This window comes from Plutella xylostella, chromosome 11, assembly GCF_932276165.1.
Source record: "Plutella xylostella chromosome 11, ilPluXylo3.1, whole genome shotgun sequence".
Taxonomy (NCBI): domain Eukaryota; kingdom Metazoa; phylum Arthropoda; class Insecta; order Lepidoptera; family Plutellidae; genus Plutella; species Plutella xylostella.
In genome coordinates, this window is record NC_063991.1 from 237,060 (window position 1) to 254,227 (window position 17,168).

At 37.6% G+C, this 17,168-nt stretch overlaps 1 protein-coding gene across 1 annotated transcript in view; it reads right to left on the reverse strand.

Moving 5' to 3' along the window:
- The window catches only part of LOC105380911, a 41,260-nt gene that overhangs the window by 19,413 nt on the left and 4,679 nt on the right, over nt 1-17,168 (reverse strand). The window contains exon 2 of the mRNA XM_048623879.1: nt 1,733-1,750. Coding sequence (XP_048479836.1) covers nt 1,733-1,750 — 18 coding nt within the window. The remainder of the gene's footprint in view (nt 1-1,732; nt 1,751-17,168) is intronic.

Consider the following 17,168-nt stretch of genomic DNA (forward strand, 5'->3'; position numbering starts at 1 on the left):
AATCTCTGTCGAGAGGGACCTTAGTGAGGGACCTAGGAGTCTACATTGATAGCAAGCTTTTATTTGACAGTCACATTAAGATTATCACTGATAAAGCCTACCGTATGCTAGGATTTGTTTTGCGCATGAGCAGAGAATTTAAACGTACCTCAACCCTGATTCTTTTATATAATGCCTTAGTGAGGTCCATTCTGGAGTATGCGTCCACAGTATGGAGCCCACAATATAATGTTTATAAGAATATGATTGAAAGAATCCAATCAAAATTTATTAAACATTTATCATGGCGCAAATACAAAAATACGGAGGACGTTGTAGATTTGCCTCAACTTGAGAAACGTCGAACAGAGCGAGACCAAGTATTTCTGTACAAATTACTGCACAATGCCTTAGATACGCCTTATCTCTTGGAAAATGTAAGTATTCGTTGTCCTAGAATAAGCAATAGACATAGAACCTTGTTCCATGTACCTCATAGAAGTACAAACTATGCTGCCAACACGTTTCTTTTGAGATCCTGTCGCCAATACAATAATAATTTCGTAGATGTAGATTTGTTCCACCTCTCTTTCTGCCAGTTCAAAAAATGTATAAAAACAGCACTAAGTAATTGATTAGTTAACCTTCTCATGTTTGTCATTATTTCTTATGTGTAATTTTTGTTCATTTGTTATTTTTCATTTCGCCAGTGCATACAAGGCCGTTCATACCTCACACTAGCACATACCGGTAAGGCGCGTCTGCCCCCAGTCTGAGCACTCTCCCACACTTTCCACTTTCCTCTCTGACCCGCGCCTACACCGCGTTCTAGTCTCTATGTTTATAGGTATACTCAGCATTCATTGAACTTTGCGGAGAATCGGAACTCATAGAACTGCAACCAATAAAACATTAGCAATCAAGCATCCTTATGGAGAAGTGTAAGGACAAGTAACGCCGCCAATTGAAAAAAATATCATAGCTTCCGTTTCAAAGAGTTTGTTCTCATAACTTTTTACGTCCTCTTCGTGCATTTTTCTAGAACTTACCTTCTATCTCCTAATACTTAGAATGTAGAAGTTAATGTAACAACGCTAAATACGGCCCCATTTCTGGCGGAAACGACATGAAATTTAATGACTATGAATATGATAATTTAATTATATGATTTTTCTATTACCTTTTTATCTTTTACAAGTCTCTAAGTGAAACAAATCTACTCAACTCTACCGACCGGACGGAAGAAAACAACCGTTTTAATAAAAATCAAACATGGCGCCCTAAAGTAGTCAATTTATAAATAAATTAACCTTTCCTGTTTACAAACCACAAGAAACCAGTGGAGGGAAACCACGAGAAGACAACGCATAATATAATATTACCTAAGAGAAAGCGAGATTATAATTTTGTAACCTTAAACCTGTTTCTTTTATAACGTTACAAAAAGACTTTCGTTTTTATTGATTTCGCATAATTTGCTTCTTGACCGCTCTTTGAAGGTTGTGTTTTATATGACATGTGTATAAATATGTAGGTGTAAAGCTTATACTTACACTACAAGTAGTGAAGTGTGTGTGTTATAAGTTTAAAGGAGTTCGACTGTTTATTTCTACGTATGTATGTAAATATGATAATGATACGGGAGGTCATGTCTTTTGCAAACCTTTTTAGAAGTGTAAAAAACCCCTATGAAGTCAAGGGTTACATTGTATTTAGGTCGGTACGTGAGAAGTTTAAGTTTTCTGAAACTTACCGCTCTCCATCGCAGAACCTAGAACAGAAAAAAAACACAATATTAACTTTCAGTACGAACAAGAGTCATAAATGTGATAAGTATTATACGAGTATTAAGTACATGTTCATAGTTCTATGGAAAACCAAGATTTTAAATTAATTATAAAAAATGCGAACATAACAGTTATTTAGCCCTAAAAACTCTCCAAATCATTTCTTTTCGACTTTTCGACCTGATCGACCAAATAGACGACATACTCAAGAAAAGCCACATTAGGAGTTCCGAAACCGACGAGCGTGTATGAGAAGGAGAGTGACTTATAAATGTATTTTTTTTATTGTTTATTGTTCATTTATTTATATGTAGAGAGAGGGAGAGAGAGGGAGAGAAGGATGTCAGGATCGTGGCAAGTGGAGGTTCATAGTCTATGCCTACCCTGCTGGGAGACAGGCGTGAGAATATGTATGTATGTATGGTACCCTGATTCCTACGTCACTAGAAGCTTCGTGGAGTGCAATTGATACTTATCACTCCATTACAAAACCACAAGTGTTACGGTCAATGGCAACACTATTAACTAAGTAAATACGTTTGCGGTTAATTTGGTTCACGAGCCACACTCACGCGGACCACGGTTAGTGTTTAACCTTGTGTTAGTGATAAAGATAAAATGCCAAGGGCGTACCCAGGATTTCAGCTAGGGGGGGGGGGGGGGGGCAGCTCATACGGTCGGGTTATATTGAAACATTAAAGATAAAAGAATATTAAATCAAAATATCTGACTAAAAAGAAAAGATACTTTGTTTCCAACACTTTATATTGCGCACAGTAAGTAACACGTTTTTAATTCCCACTTGGCAGGAAAATTAACGTTTATTTTATCTTCTAGGGGGGGGGGCAGCTGCCCCCCCTGCTCCTACCTGGGTACGCCCTTGTAAAATACTCTTTATTGCACACAAACAGAAACAGAGTTACAAACAAGAAAAGAAAATAAATAGCACAATCGGCGGCCTTATTACTAAAATTATGATGACTATAGTGATGTCAGTAGCAGGAGAGTTAAGTGATTAATTATTTATATACTTAGGTGGAATTTCAACAAACGCCAAACGTATTTAGTAGCCTGTCCAACGTCTGTCAGTTATTACAAAATTTATTTAAAATTTGATTTACTTAGGGCGTCTTGCACAAGAAAGTTAATCAAAATTAAATCTATGACCAGATGTCAGTATAATGTCAGAGCAAGAGCTCTGACATTATACTGACAGAGCAAGAGACAAACTATTTAATTTTGTTTAACTTTGTTATGCAAGTCACCCTTAAATACAATTTTAAATACGTTTAGCGTTTGGTAAAAGTGACCATTACGGCGTCTTGCACAACAAAGATACTTAATCAAAATTAAATCTGTAACAGTATAATGTCAGAGCAAGAGACAATCAATTCAATGTTGATTAACTTTGCTGTGCAAGACGCCCTTAGTGGCGGAACCAAAGTTGTTTAGAATGACGAGTTGGTTCACCCCCTACCGGCATGACGTTGACTAATAATCGGCACAAAATATCAAAAGGGGTTTTGTGTTGGTGCACCTATCGGTATCGTACGTATCGGACCAAAAAGATTTTAATAAATGTATGGAGAAATTGCGTCGGCAATGCCGATGAAGTGGACGCACTTATGTGAAGGTATATACACAAAGAATATACTGAATGCGATGCGTCCGAAAGGTGGACGCTTACCTTCGCCATGATTTTTAAGATAAGTGGTTATGAAAGTCAAGTCCTTACGTACATTTTTACATTTTACCAAGAAAAAAGTCTAAAGAACACACTTAAAAATATGATGTCACATGCGTAGGTAAAGCCTTTACGCAATTCCTCAGAACAATGACTTATGCTAACAAGGAGGTTTGGCACACTACTAGTTAACAAGGTATTTGTGCTAATTTTATACAATGGCGCTTTCTCTTTTTTCTTTTAATTATCTGTGGTCAAGGAAATGGAAACGGTCTTCGGTGTTACGAAATCGCTTTTATGACTAAGTCCGTATGTGACATTGGGCCGATCGATACTGACATCTTTGGACCTATCAAACCTATTTTTTAAAAATCTCAGGATACTAAATTGACAGATTCTGAACGATTCATCAACAGTCGATTGTCCCGGGATTAAGTGACGTATCGTTTGATATTGGCGGGACATTCGACTATTTATTTATGAACCGTTCAAAATCAGTCAATTTAGTATCTGAGATTAAAAAACAGACTATAGGTTATGCACACGACTGTAATCCCCGAATGGGCAGTCAGAGGTGACTCCCATTTAGATGTAAATTTGTACACAGGTTATTTTATAGGTCGCGAGCCGTATCGCCGTTTTTGAATGAGTACAATGCACTTAGGATACTTATCTAGAATCTAGAAGTGCAAGTTTCTTCCAGACAACCTTCCTATCATGAATTGTATGCTTCACGGAATTATTACCAAATCTTAACATAAGCGTGTTGTGACCTTTCTTATTCTGAATATTAATTTTCTCTTTGTCTTCGGAAAATTGCGTATAAATTTCCATTTATTCTGGTATTGGGTTTTGTTTGGGACAGGGCCACTTTATTTTTGTAGTCTTTTGTAATGTTTCCTTGGGTATTTAAAAAATATGCACATATTTATCCCCATAATAGTCAATTTGGTGTTTGCATAATTTAATAAACTCACGAGCGATGAAAAAGTTCTACTTGACATAGCACCAATAATCCTAACTAATATTATAAATGCGAAAGTAACTGTGTCTGTCTGTCTGTCTGTCTATCTGTTACTCTTTCACGCCAAAACTACTCAACGGATTTGAATGAAATTTGGTTTACATACGGTCTAGACCCTGGGAAAGAACATAGGCTACTTTTTATCCCGGAATTCCCACGGGAAAACTTTTTAAGGCGAAGCGGAGCTCGCGGGATCAGCTAGTTTACTTCTAAACGGAAAATCTAGATTAATGACGCCGTCTGCAATATTGAAGTACATTTACGTAACCGTGCGTCAGAATATTATAACCAACTAAAATAGAGAATACTTATTGTATTCGAATTTTAAATGAATTGTTTTAAATAATTGTAAGTTAAGTAAAACTTGAGTATGGAAGCTGAACTGTCATTGGCTGAAAGGCTGCTGAGTCGGACTTACTTAAGTTCATGCTTAGATAGGTTTAGTCAAGTAAGTAACCAATGTGTAGGAAGATATCTGTTTGCCGAGTCATTGTATGAGACACGAACATAATAGAGCTGTACTATCAGCAAAATAAATAAAAAGTACTTTTAATAACCTTTAAGTATATTTTCAGTGTTGGACTAAAGGGATGATAAGTCTACCCTCGGATGTGATAACATTTGAAATTTTATAACCTCCATTTAAGACACTTTAAAATACAGGAAACAAGAAATAAAAAACAAAGAGTAACTAGAAAAAAACTGCTATACAGTGCGTCAAAAAGGCACCAGCTCAGCATGTGCTAAAGATTTCCCACAGACTCGCTTAGAAGAAGAAAAGTTTTGCGAACTCTACCCTGCTATTCTATGCGACTAATATCTCCATCTCGACTCGTACACGACACATTAGAGACACCTGACCCGCCGGCATTCCGCGCGGGAAAGTGTTTGTACAATGTACGGAGCAAACAATCATTCATACTTCACTAGGCAAGTGCGTGGTATAGTGCGGCTGAATGGCGTAGTTAGTGGTTAGTGACCCTGACTACTGAGCCGATGGTCCCGGGTTCGATTCCCGGCTGGGGCAGATATTTGTTTGAAGATAGATATTTGTACTCGGGTCTTGGGTGTTGATGTTTATATTTAGTATGTATCTATCTATGTATTTGTGTAGATATATCAGCTGTTCGACACCCATAACACAGGTTCTGCCTAGCTTGGGGTCGAATGGCCGCGTGTGAGATGTCCCCATATATTATTATTAGTTGAGCATATGCTCCATGCGTCCATCGCTAACTATGCACTATGCATGAAAAACTGGCTCAACTGTGCGCACTAACTTAGTTTAGCCGGCCGTGGACACTCGGCTTTTATCTTGGGTCTCGACAAAACTATTACAATTACTACTGGCGACCTACCAAATAGGGCCTTTACATTCTCGTATCTGCTACGATGTACTTATCTAAGGCTACACGTACTCTCGTGTAGTATTTGCTGAGCCCATTATCAAGTTGTAACTGTACCTAAGTATTAGCCAGCCGGGAATCGAACCCGGAACCTTCAGCATAGCAGTCAGGGCCACTAACCACTACGCCATTCGACCATCTAAAACCGCCAACTATACGAACTAACGTTTACGTTACGTACGCTAGACGTTCAGCTAAAACCTCTTGTAAAGAGTATGGAGCTTAAAGCCCAAACCGTTTCCCATTCACAAAACTTCGACTTCGGTAACCAATTAGCCGATTACGCAACCGGAGAAATCTATAGCCAAATAAACGCGTATGTTGTATGTAACTCAACCGGTCCGCATCCGTGGACTTTCGGTCACCTGTCGGCTTTCACTGAAGGAATGCGGTGCGACAGGTCACCGCCCAATTAGGGGCTGAGGAATTGGACTTTTTGGTAAAAGTTTACCCCCGAAAGAAGTAACTGGAGTGGAACAGGAAGAGATCGCTCTTAGCGATAAGGCCGCCTATTGCGTTGTATCCACTGTATTGTAAATCGTTATTTGTGTCCTGTTAAGTCATTGTCTTTCGCACTAGAATCTAGATCTAGAATCTAGATGTGTACGAGAAAATGACAAGTACTTTGGTCCACTATTAATGTGTACCCCTGTAATATCTTCTGCCTTCCGCCATGAGCAAACAATCCCAAGAATCTTCAACAACCTACTTAGATAATAATAGTAAACTTCGGTATACCAAATCGGAAGCTGTTGCACCATTAAAAGCACAATAACTTATCAGTACAGAATCATCGGACTTTCATTCACAATAACTCACGCATCTTCAATCATTTCGCATTTCACTTTCGCATTGAAATGTCGAGTCATTGTTGCATAATCATGAAAGCATAATACACTTATGCACGCAGAGTACAGGATATACATGCATAATTATGCACACGACTGTAATCCCCGAAGGAGTTGTCAGAGACTCAGAGTTCGCTCGCAAGCGACAAGCGACTTAGAGGACCTACCGCCGAATTTAAAGGATTTTTTGACACTTTACAATTGACGTAGTGATATCATTCGTATATGAATTTAAACTTTTTGACTGTCGTAAAAGTGTACAGTGCGACATACTTATCTGTTCCGGTGAGAGCGAACTAAATTGATCCATATCTCAATACTTACTAATTAATTGTAAAATATTAGATGGGTTTATAAACACTGCAAAAGCGAATTAGCAATACGAGCAAACTTAAAATCTTATAGAATTAAGAAATATTGGATATTTATGTGAGCTGTCCCCGGAACAGATAAGTTTGTGGGACTGTAAGCAGTCTAAACTCGTGTGTTCCAAAGTCAATTTTAACCTTGTTGTTTGTACCGTCTACGTAGTGCATATTCTATTGTAATTTATGTGTTTGTGTGCATTAAAGAGTTATCTATCTATCTAAAATAACACATCCGTTTTCCCTCAACGGAAGAGAAAATTGCATAGTTATTTATTATTATTGAAGAAAGATAAATCGCCTTCCTAGTAACCATGACAACAATAGAGCGATGGAGGTGAGCTTTCTTACTATTTATTATTGTGCTGATGACAATCTATAGAAAATCAGTAGCCATTAAAATTTGTCGTTAGCAAGACAAGCCAATTCGAGTTCGAAACCCGGCACTGACATGTACCAATGACTTCTTTGAGTTTAAGTAGTTAATGTATACCATCGCTCTTACGGTGAAGGAAAACATCGTGAGGAAACCTGCATATCTGATTTAGCACAGCTAGATATGTGAACCCACCAACCCGCAGTGGACCAGCGTGGTGGGAAATGGTCCAAGCTTAGGAAGGCAGTTTAGACCTTGGGGATATGCACAAAGGTTCCATTCGAGAGAGCCAGGTGCAGGTACTTACACCCCCACAGAGAATAGAATAGAATAGACAAGCCAATTGAAAAAAAATCATAGCTTCCGTTTGAAAGCGTTTTGCCATAACTGCCACATTTCTCACCCTCTACAAGGTGATTTAAATTTATATAGAACCTACCTCCCAATACCCAGTACCTAGAATGTAGAAGTTTATGTAAAAAAAACGACCATTTCTGGACGAAACCTAAATAAATTTCAGGCAGCTTCAAAACATCTGACAGTCGGGTTGCCCACACCCGACAACCGAACTCTCTCAGAGCAAGCTTGCTTGTGTTGGGGTCCACCAGCCCGCACTAGGCCAGCGTGGTGCACTAGGCCTAAAGGCCCTTCTCTGGAAGGAGACCCGAGCCCCAGCTGTGGGGACGTGATGGGTTGTGATGGAAAACGGGCATATTAATACACTCACGGGCAAGTTTTAAAGTTTTAAATTAAAATTTAATTTAATGTTTAAAAAAAATCGTTTGTTTGGTGTTGGTATTTTGTGAGTGGAACGTTTTCATTGCCCGTGAGTGTATTATTGTGACAAGTTTAGGTCGCTGACCCGTAATCAAAAGATGCGTGACAGAATCAGACGACCGAATGGCGTAGTGGTTAGTGACCCTGACTACTGAGCCGAAGGTCCCGGGTTCGATTCCCGGCTGGGGCAGATATTTGTTTAAACACAGATATTTGTACTCGGGTCTTGGGTGTAGGTATTTATATTTAGTATCTATCTATCTTTGTATTTGTGTAGATATATCAGCTGTCCGACACCCATAACACAGGTTCTGCCTAGCTTGGGATCGGATGGTCGTGTGTGAGATGTCCCCACATATTTATTTATTTTATTTATTTAATCTTTCCACTACTAAAGTAAAGTTATGTTGTAACTACCAAGGTCACATTTTTTAGTTAACATATTTCGTAACAACCTTTTCGTTTCCGAGAAAGCCGCGAGATTCCGTCATTTTACAACAGAACCGGTCCTGGCGTTTGTAGTGAAAGTCGAAAAACAAACATCTACCGCAGCATCTCGGCAGATGAACCGAGCAAAGATTATGTGCAAGTAGATGGGACGGATGTCTTCATTTTAATATCAAATCAAATATTACTTACTTATTACCTATTTGTTTTAAGACAGATATTGTTTTGTACTCGGGTCTTACCCCCTTATTCATAAAAAAGTTACTGAACGGATTAACTATTGAACTGTTCTGTCCCTCTCTGACAGAGAACAATTTGTTCTTTGACAGAGAGTGACAAAACAGTTCAATAGCTAATCCGTCCAGTAACTTTTTTATGAATAAGGGGGTTAGATGTTGATATTTATTTTCTAGTATTTAGGTATCTATCTATGTATTTGTGTAGATATATCAGCTGTCCGACACCCATAACACAGGTTCTGCCTAGCTTGGGGTCGGATGGCCGTGTGTGAGATGTCCCCACATATTTTTTATTTTTATTTTATTACTTCTTACCAAGTGTACTTATTAAATACTTAATAATAATGTCGTGGAAAGTGTTCTATAATAAAGTCGTGGTAGCGTAACGGATAAAAGTCTAGTCTAGGATCTCATTCGTAAGGCCGCGGGTTCGAATCCTGCCCCCTACCAATGTTTTTTTTATGAAATAAGTAAGTACAATGTATAGTGAATCGGGAAACCTTCACATCTAGATTGTTGATGTGTACCCTAAGTGCATTGTACTTCAAAAACGGCGATACGGCTCGACCTATCACGTGAGCGAGAGAAAAGCGAGTGGCTTACCTGTGAGTCACCTCTGACTACCTTTTCGGGGATAACAGTCGTGAGCATATTTTTATGTAATACAGGTAGTATAGTAATACACGGCCAAAAGTTTTTATTATACTTTAACTAGCTGTTCCCGCGAGCTTCGCTTCGCCTTAAAAAGTTTTCCCGCGGGAATTCCGGGATAAAAAGTAGCCTATGTTCTTTCTCAGGGTGTAGACCATCTGTATAACAAATTTCATTCGAATTCGTTCAGTACTTTTGGCGTGAAAGAGTAACAGACAGACAGACAGACAGAAATTCCAGTATATACATACCTCTATAGGATTAAGAATAAGTGCCACATCAATGGTAATGTCAGTTCTGCGTGTCTATTCTCTGTGACGTCACACGCCGGTCTTACTTTCAACTGTAGGCGCGGAAAGCTCGGGTTGCACTTCCAGAGGTCGCGATAGGTCAAATAATATGCTACGAGTATTTATTTATTTATTTATTTATATTTGGAAAACCAACCAGCAAAATACAAGTTTATGTTACATGGGGGTTATATGACATTTCAAGCGAATAACAGGTTTTCACATTTTTCTAATTTAGGCACTTAATTTTAACTAAGATGAAACAGTGACTTAATGACATTGTAAAACTGAAAATTATACAATTTTATAGTCTGAAGAAAAAAAAAAAACAAGCAAAAAGAAGTAAGTTGAAGACTATCCCCCAAATTCATAGTGATTTTAGATACTATAAAGTAAGTTTAAAAATAACGTTGTGATATACGAGATTTAACTTTTTGACTGACGTAAAGAGTCGAAACTAGTCGACACTAGTACGATTCAAGGTACTTAAATTTAAACCTTGTTGTAAATTTACAATAGTGTCTATGAATTTGAGGGTAAAATATGTAAAATCTTACTTATGTAAAACCATATAACAAGCAGTATTATTTAAATTCTTATACATATTATTATGTGCATACTATGTTTATAGATTACATATATACGCCCAATATAAAATATATAAAAGTAAATGTATTCAATATGACAATACCACCGGACTATTCGGACTTATCACCGATTATTTGCACTACATGGGATCTAAAAGAAAGTTTATTATTATGAAAAATGTCAGCATCCTGAAACACGTTATTATAAGTACGAAGTAGACGGGTCATAATTGCATTTTGGCCATAATTAGTGGTGTGAGCCCTAGGAGCAAATATTGCTGTATGTCTAGTACGGTATTGTGGTGTGTTAAATGTTATATCTGCTAGTAGCTCAGGACAGTCCACTCTTCCTCGTAATATGTCAAACAGAAATCCCATATCCAGTAGTAAGCGTCGATCATACAGGGTTAACATTTTGAAATCGTGACAATTCCGTGAATAATTACGGGAATTATTGCGTGTTTGGTAATTTAAGTATTTAATGAATTTCATTTGTAACCTTTCTATTTGATCTTGATAAATGGTATATTGTGGTGACCATATTGGGCTAGCAAACTCCAACACACTTCGTACGTAAGCATAATACAGTGCTTTGATGGACTCAGGTTGGGAAAACAATTTTCCTGTGCGTATAACAAATCCAAGGTTTTTATAGGCTTTGCTGGTAATTAAGTCAATGTGATTACGGAATAATAATTTGTTATCCAACAAGACACCCAGATCACGCACCATGGCCACTCTCTCAATCATAACGCCATTAAAATTATAATTAAATAAAAGAGGGGTTTTTTTTCGTGTAAAAGTTATAGTTTGGCATTTTTTAACGTTTACTTTAATTTTGTTACGAGTATAATATTCAAACAGTTTATTAAGTTCTGACTACAGGGCGATACAATCTTCTTGAGTCTTAATTCTTAGGTAAACTTTTTTGTCATCAGCATAAAGTAAGTGGTTTGATGGGCCGAAACACAAGTGGATATCAAAGATGTAAGCATTGTAAAAGAGAGGTCCAAGATGCGATCCCTGGGGTACGCCGGATGGAATACTAACATAATTAGACCTAAATCCACCCATCACTACCGCCTGTGATCGATTTTTCAAATAACTACGGGTCCATCGTAACAAGTCGCCATGTATACCCAAAAAATGTAATTTGGCAAGCAGGATGTCGTGGTCCACACGGTCGAATGCCTTTTCGAAATCCGTGTAAACCACGTCAACCTGTCCACCTCCTTCCATATTTTCAAGTACAAAATTGGTAAATACTGCAAGATTTGTGACACAGGAACGCCCTTTTAAGAAACCATGTTGCCTAGTCGAGATATTTTTAATAATAATAGGATAAATGTTATTGTAAACAATTTTTTCCATGATTTTACTAAGTATGTTTAATTTAGATATGGGTCTATATTTGTCAATACAGGATTTAGAACCGCTTTTATGCACCGGCACTATATTTGCTATTTTCCATATACTGGGGAATGTACCTTCCGTAAGTGAACGATTGAATAATATTGTGATGGGAAGAGAAAGGGAAGGAGCACACCGGACGAGGAAGAGAGGTGGGATGGCATCACTACCAGAGCCCTTGTTAACATCTAAGGATTTCAAAAGCTGCATTACCGTTTCTTCCGTAAATGTCAACGTTGCAATGACGTCACCACATAAAGTGTTGTAGTCGTAGTCAACTTTGTCGTGTGTGGAAGGTTGGGCGAACACACTTTCGAAGTAAGAGTTACAGGCGTTACATATGCTAGGACCATCTGAATAGTTAGACCGACCCAACGTAAACTGACTAGGATAACCGGAATTCCCACGAAGAGATTTAATAAATTTCCATAGTAGTAAATAGTAAAGTTCGAATATCGTAACTTTTGTAAGTAATTATCCGAAGTTTTATCCCAATGTGAAGGTTGCTGTAAGCAATAAGGCCGCCTTTTTGTACTGTTTTTCCTTTGAAGTATACTTTTTGTATTTCTATGTTTTTGCGTGTATGATTATACAGGGTGTTACGACGAGTATTTGAGTAAGCCAAATTTGGAAAAATCTGAAAAAACTATTTGGCTTCGCCATAGAAATTTTGTTGGTCATGTGTCTCTTCCAATGGGTAGCAGTTTTTTTTTGTAGTTCCGTTACTGCTAGTTTTAATTATTATATTTTTTTATCTATCGATAGCTGACTATCATACGATTTTGAGTTTTGACACAATAAGTCCTGCTCTCTCTGCGTTGAATTCTTTTGTATGAAAAAGTTGTATTCTCGCGAGCAATTAAAAAGTTCCACCGACATAGCACGAAATTACTCCTAAACGGAAAAAAACTAGCTTAATGACGCCGTCTGCAATATTGACCTATCATTCGATTTTGATAAGTACATAAAAAGTTGCATTCCGTCAAAATCATATGAAAGTACGTGTCAGTTATCGATAGATAGAGTTATTGACACTGGCAATAAGCTATGTCTGAAAAAATTGAACAACGCTCATAATTTTTCTAATGATAGGAATAACCCTCCGTATCATCCTAAAAAAATCTCAGATTTTTCCTATGCGTCAGTAATTTTATAAAAATAAAAACATTTCAAGTTTCACAAAACGGGGATATGATGGCTGACTTCAGGACTTTTTCCATCGTCTTTTTTTTAGGATGATACGGAGGGTTATTCCTATCATCAGAAAAATTATGAGCGTTGTTCAATTTTTTTAGACATAGCCTATTAGACGAGAACAAAAGTAGTTCGGAATGATTACCTGAGTCACCCCCTACTGTACCACTTTTAAAACATTCTGTATAAATGCCCGCATTGTTGGAGAAACGAAGGTTTTGTAGGAAAGATTAATCGATTTCTGATATTATTAGAGATTGCGCTTTCATCGGCAAATTCAAAGATCTGAAGACTATCTAGATTCTAGATTTATTTAATTCTAAGTAGTAGTAGTCCATTGGTCTTTCTCTTTCCCGGAAATCCGGTATTAGCAGTAGTCAAAAATAAAAGTTAAGTTAATGTTCATTTTATTATATTACTTTATTTTATCGAGCGGTGGTGGTAGCTCAGTCGGAAGCGCCCGCTTCTCATGCCAGAGATGCGGATTCTAATCCCGGCACTGATATATACCAATGAGTTATTTGAATTTAAGTACTTAATGTATACCATCGCTCTTATGGTAAAGGAAAACATCGTGAGGAAACCTGCATATCTGTTTTAGCACAGCTAGATATGTGAACCCACCAACCCGCAGTGGACCAGCGTGGTGGGAAATGGTCCAAGCTTAGGAAGGCAGTTTAGACCTTAGGGATATGCACAAAGGGTCCACTCGAGAGAGCCAGGTGCAGGTACTTACACCCCATTACTTTTTACTGTTTTACTGTCAATAGTATTTCGTTCAAACATCCTTAGAATAATTACTTAAGTACAGAAAAAATATTAGTAACCACCTAACTGGACAAGTATAGAGAAAAGAAACAACAATAAAATCAGCGAAGCTACTAAAAAAAGCTAATAAAAGTATAAATTGAGATGTAATATGTATAAATAAAAGCGTTTTTTTGCATTTTAAACTGTGTACATATTTTAGAATAGAATAGAATATAATCTTTATTGAACACCACAAATTAAAACATACAAAGAGAACTTATAAACTAGGAATAATAGTCGGCCTTATCGCTAAGACCGATCTCTTACAGGCAACCTTAAACATAATGAAAATAAAAGTATTTTAGATTTTTTTTTTATTAAGGTGAGTATGTGGAGCTTTAATTAAGCGTGCTTGTGAAGGTTGAACGGCCTCATCCACCATGTCTATGCTCCGTCTATTCAAACGACATTAGCCGCCGGAACCTAAGATTAACCATATGCCAACAAGATGGAGTGTCAGAGCAAAAGAAACTTCTCGACAAATAACACGCCACTTTCAACACTGAGCACTTATTTTGAATTAGTTCGGTTAGAAAATTTGTGTTTTTTTTCATTGGTTTATTGTGAACTTTGAACTTAAAACGTTTTGACAGTAAACAAAATTCGGACAGTTTATTGCTTTGTTTTTGTATCACCTATTTTATACCATCCTATTTGTATATTGTTAATCTAAGGCCGGAACCATAGATTAATAGAGCTAGCCGGATCTGCCGCCATCACTAGGCCATAGACTATAGATAGTCATTATCTATGGGCGACGCGATGTATTGTGTGAACTGTTGAACTTAGAACAATGTATTGAGGTGTGACTTTATATTTTAATTACTTAATCATCGAAAATGTATTCAATGTTATTGTTATGTGCCTATATGTGGTAGATAGTGTGTTAATAGTTGGGGAAATCTGTGGAAGTTTAAGTTTAAGAAAAAGCAGGCGTTTCTGATGCAGAGGATCTCTCTGGATGTACAGCGAGGCTACGCTGCCAGCGACTTAAGGCTCGGGTCTCCTATTTACTCCGTAGGTCGCGTCAAGTGTCACCGCTGTAGGCCGCGTCACGATGCTCACTATAGAAATGTACTGATGCGGTCTCCCTCACACGCCGACGTTGGCGCGTAGACGTAGTGAGTATCGTGACGTGGCCTACGGCGGTGACACTTGACGCGACCTACGGAGTAAATAGGAAACCCGGGCCTTAGGTACCTTTGCGTCGGATGCGTTCCAGAGCGAAGACACATAGTTTTTTTTTGGGTTATAGTTAGGTACCTAGAGTCATAAGTTTTTCTTAAGTTTACAATAAGTAATTGAGATTGTATTTTGTACATACATATTTACAGTTTCATTAAATGATTACTATATTTAGATAAAAATACTTAAAAGATTATAAAAAACAGACACAACTATTAATTTATTTGATAAATTATAAGCGGTGATATGATACGAGAAATACGATACTGGTGCAGGAGGGTCAGCTCATCAATTTTTTGTTTATTTACTTACTCCCAACATAATAACCTAGCCAACGCATAACTTTTAAATGGCTAAGCCGATTTTGATAAAATAAATGGCTATGAACACTCGGGGTAACATTACCTATGACCCGAAATAAAATGAAAAATCGGACTCATAGGTACACACGGGTATACAGCCACATAACACTTATACTATAACCTCTCTTTTTCGTCAGGGGTTAAAAATATAAATGTTATAATCATAGTAGATATAACATCAGGAAAAAAATATGTCATCTAAAATAAGTTCAAAGTCTGCGTTGAATTCTTTTGTATGAAAAAATTTTACACTCATACCCCATTTACACTCTCGCCTCGGCCCTCGCCTCCTCGCTCGCCTCGTCACTCGTGCGGAGGCGCGAATGTAAACACCCACTCGCGTGCGACGCGAGTGGGTGTTTACACTCTCGTGCAGAGTTCAGTTGTCTTTGAGCTAGCAACGATGGAGGACGTCGAAGTTTTAGCCGCAACAATAAAGAATTTATGTATGATCACCGATTACTTCGCCGTTTATGGACCGATTTTGAAAATTCTTTTTTTTATGTATTGGGTTGAGATCCCATTTTTTTCAAATTTTGATTCCACCTCCAAGGGTGGGTAAAGGGTTAAAAACAGGCTATGAATTTCCATTTTGGGTACCTATTAACCGATTGTAGTTAATGAAATTTAGAAAGTACATAGATACAAACCTATATTTTTAACATTAAAAAAAATATGATGGTGACCTTGAGCTGATCTGATGATGGAAACGGAAGGTAGTCAAGGGAACTCCTCAACGGTAGGTATATAGCAACTACTTCTACTACTGACTAGTAGGACTTATAGGTATCATTTGCTTCTTAATTTTGATTGTCAATTATTGCAAATAAACTAAGTATAAATAAGTAATAAAATAAAATAATGATAAAAAAACGACTTCAAAAAACCACTAAAACGTAAGAAATAATTTAAGGTTTGGACATGGTTTAGACCTATTCTATGTGACAGTACTAATATATCTAAGCAGGTAAGTACTGCTTTTATTTCTTACGTTTTAGTGTTTTTTTATTATTATTATTTTATTGAAATATTTACCTATATGAAATTAAATGTTTCGTCTTGCGACCAATCCATTATACAACTGAGGAAAAAACACTACTTTATAATTATACGACGACGAACACAACCTGCGCGGCACGATGTAGAAGTCAGAATGAAGCGGACGCGAGAGTGTAAACACCCGCTCGCGTGCGACGCGAGCTCGACGCGAGCTCCTTTGACTCGTGCCCTAAAAACCGCTCCGGACGCGAGCGCCGCGAGTGGCGAGGCAAGCGAGGAGGCGAGCCACGAGCGTCTGTTCACACTCGCGCCTCGCCCCTCGCCTCCTCGCTCGCCTCGCCACTCGTGCGCGAGTGTAAATGGGGTATCACAAGCAAACAAAAAGTTCTACTGACATTGCACCAAAATTACTCCTAAACGGAAAAGACTAGCTTAATGATGCCGTCTGCAATACTGAAGTACATTCAGTGCACCAGAATATGAAAACAAAAATAATTTGATCAAAAGAAAATTTGTGATTGGCTTAAAGTTATTTATATAAGTTACATTCACATTCATTTATTGTGGTGTATATCTTCCAAATAAAATAAATAAATCTACTTAAACTAAATGTTTTTAAAAATTGGGGTAATTTGGTGTCGACATTTTGTGAACTTTTTCATTGCTCGGGTCTCCTTGGTCTGTGGGAGTTAAAGCATCCCATAATGAACCATAAAAGGGTTAGATTATCGAATATTTAGCCATATTC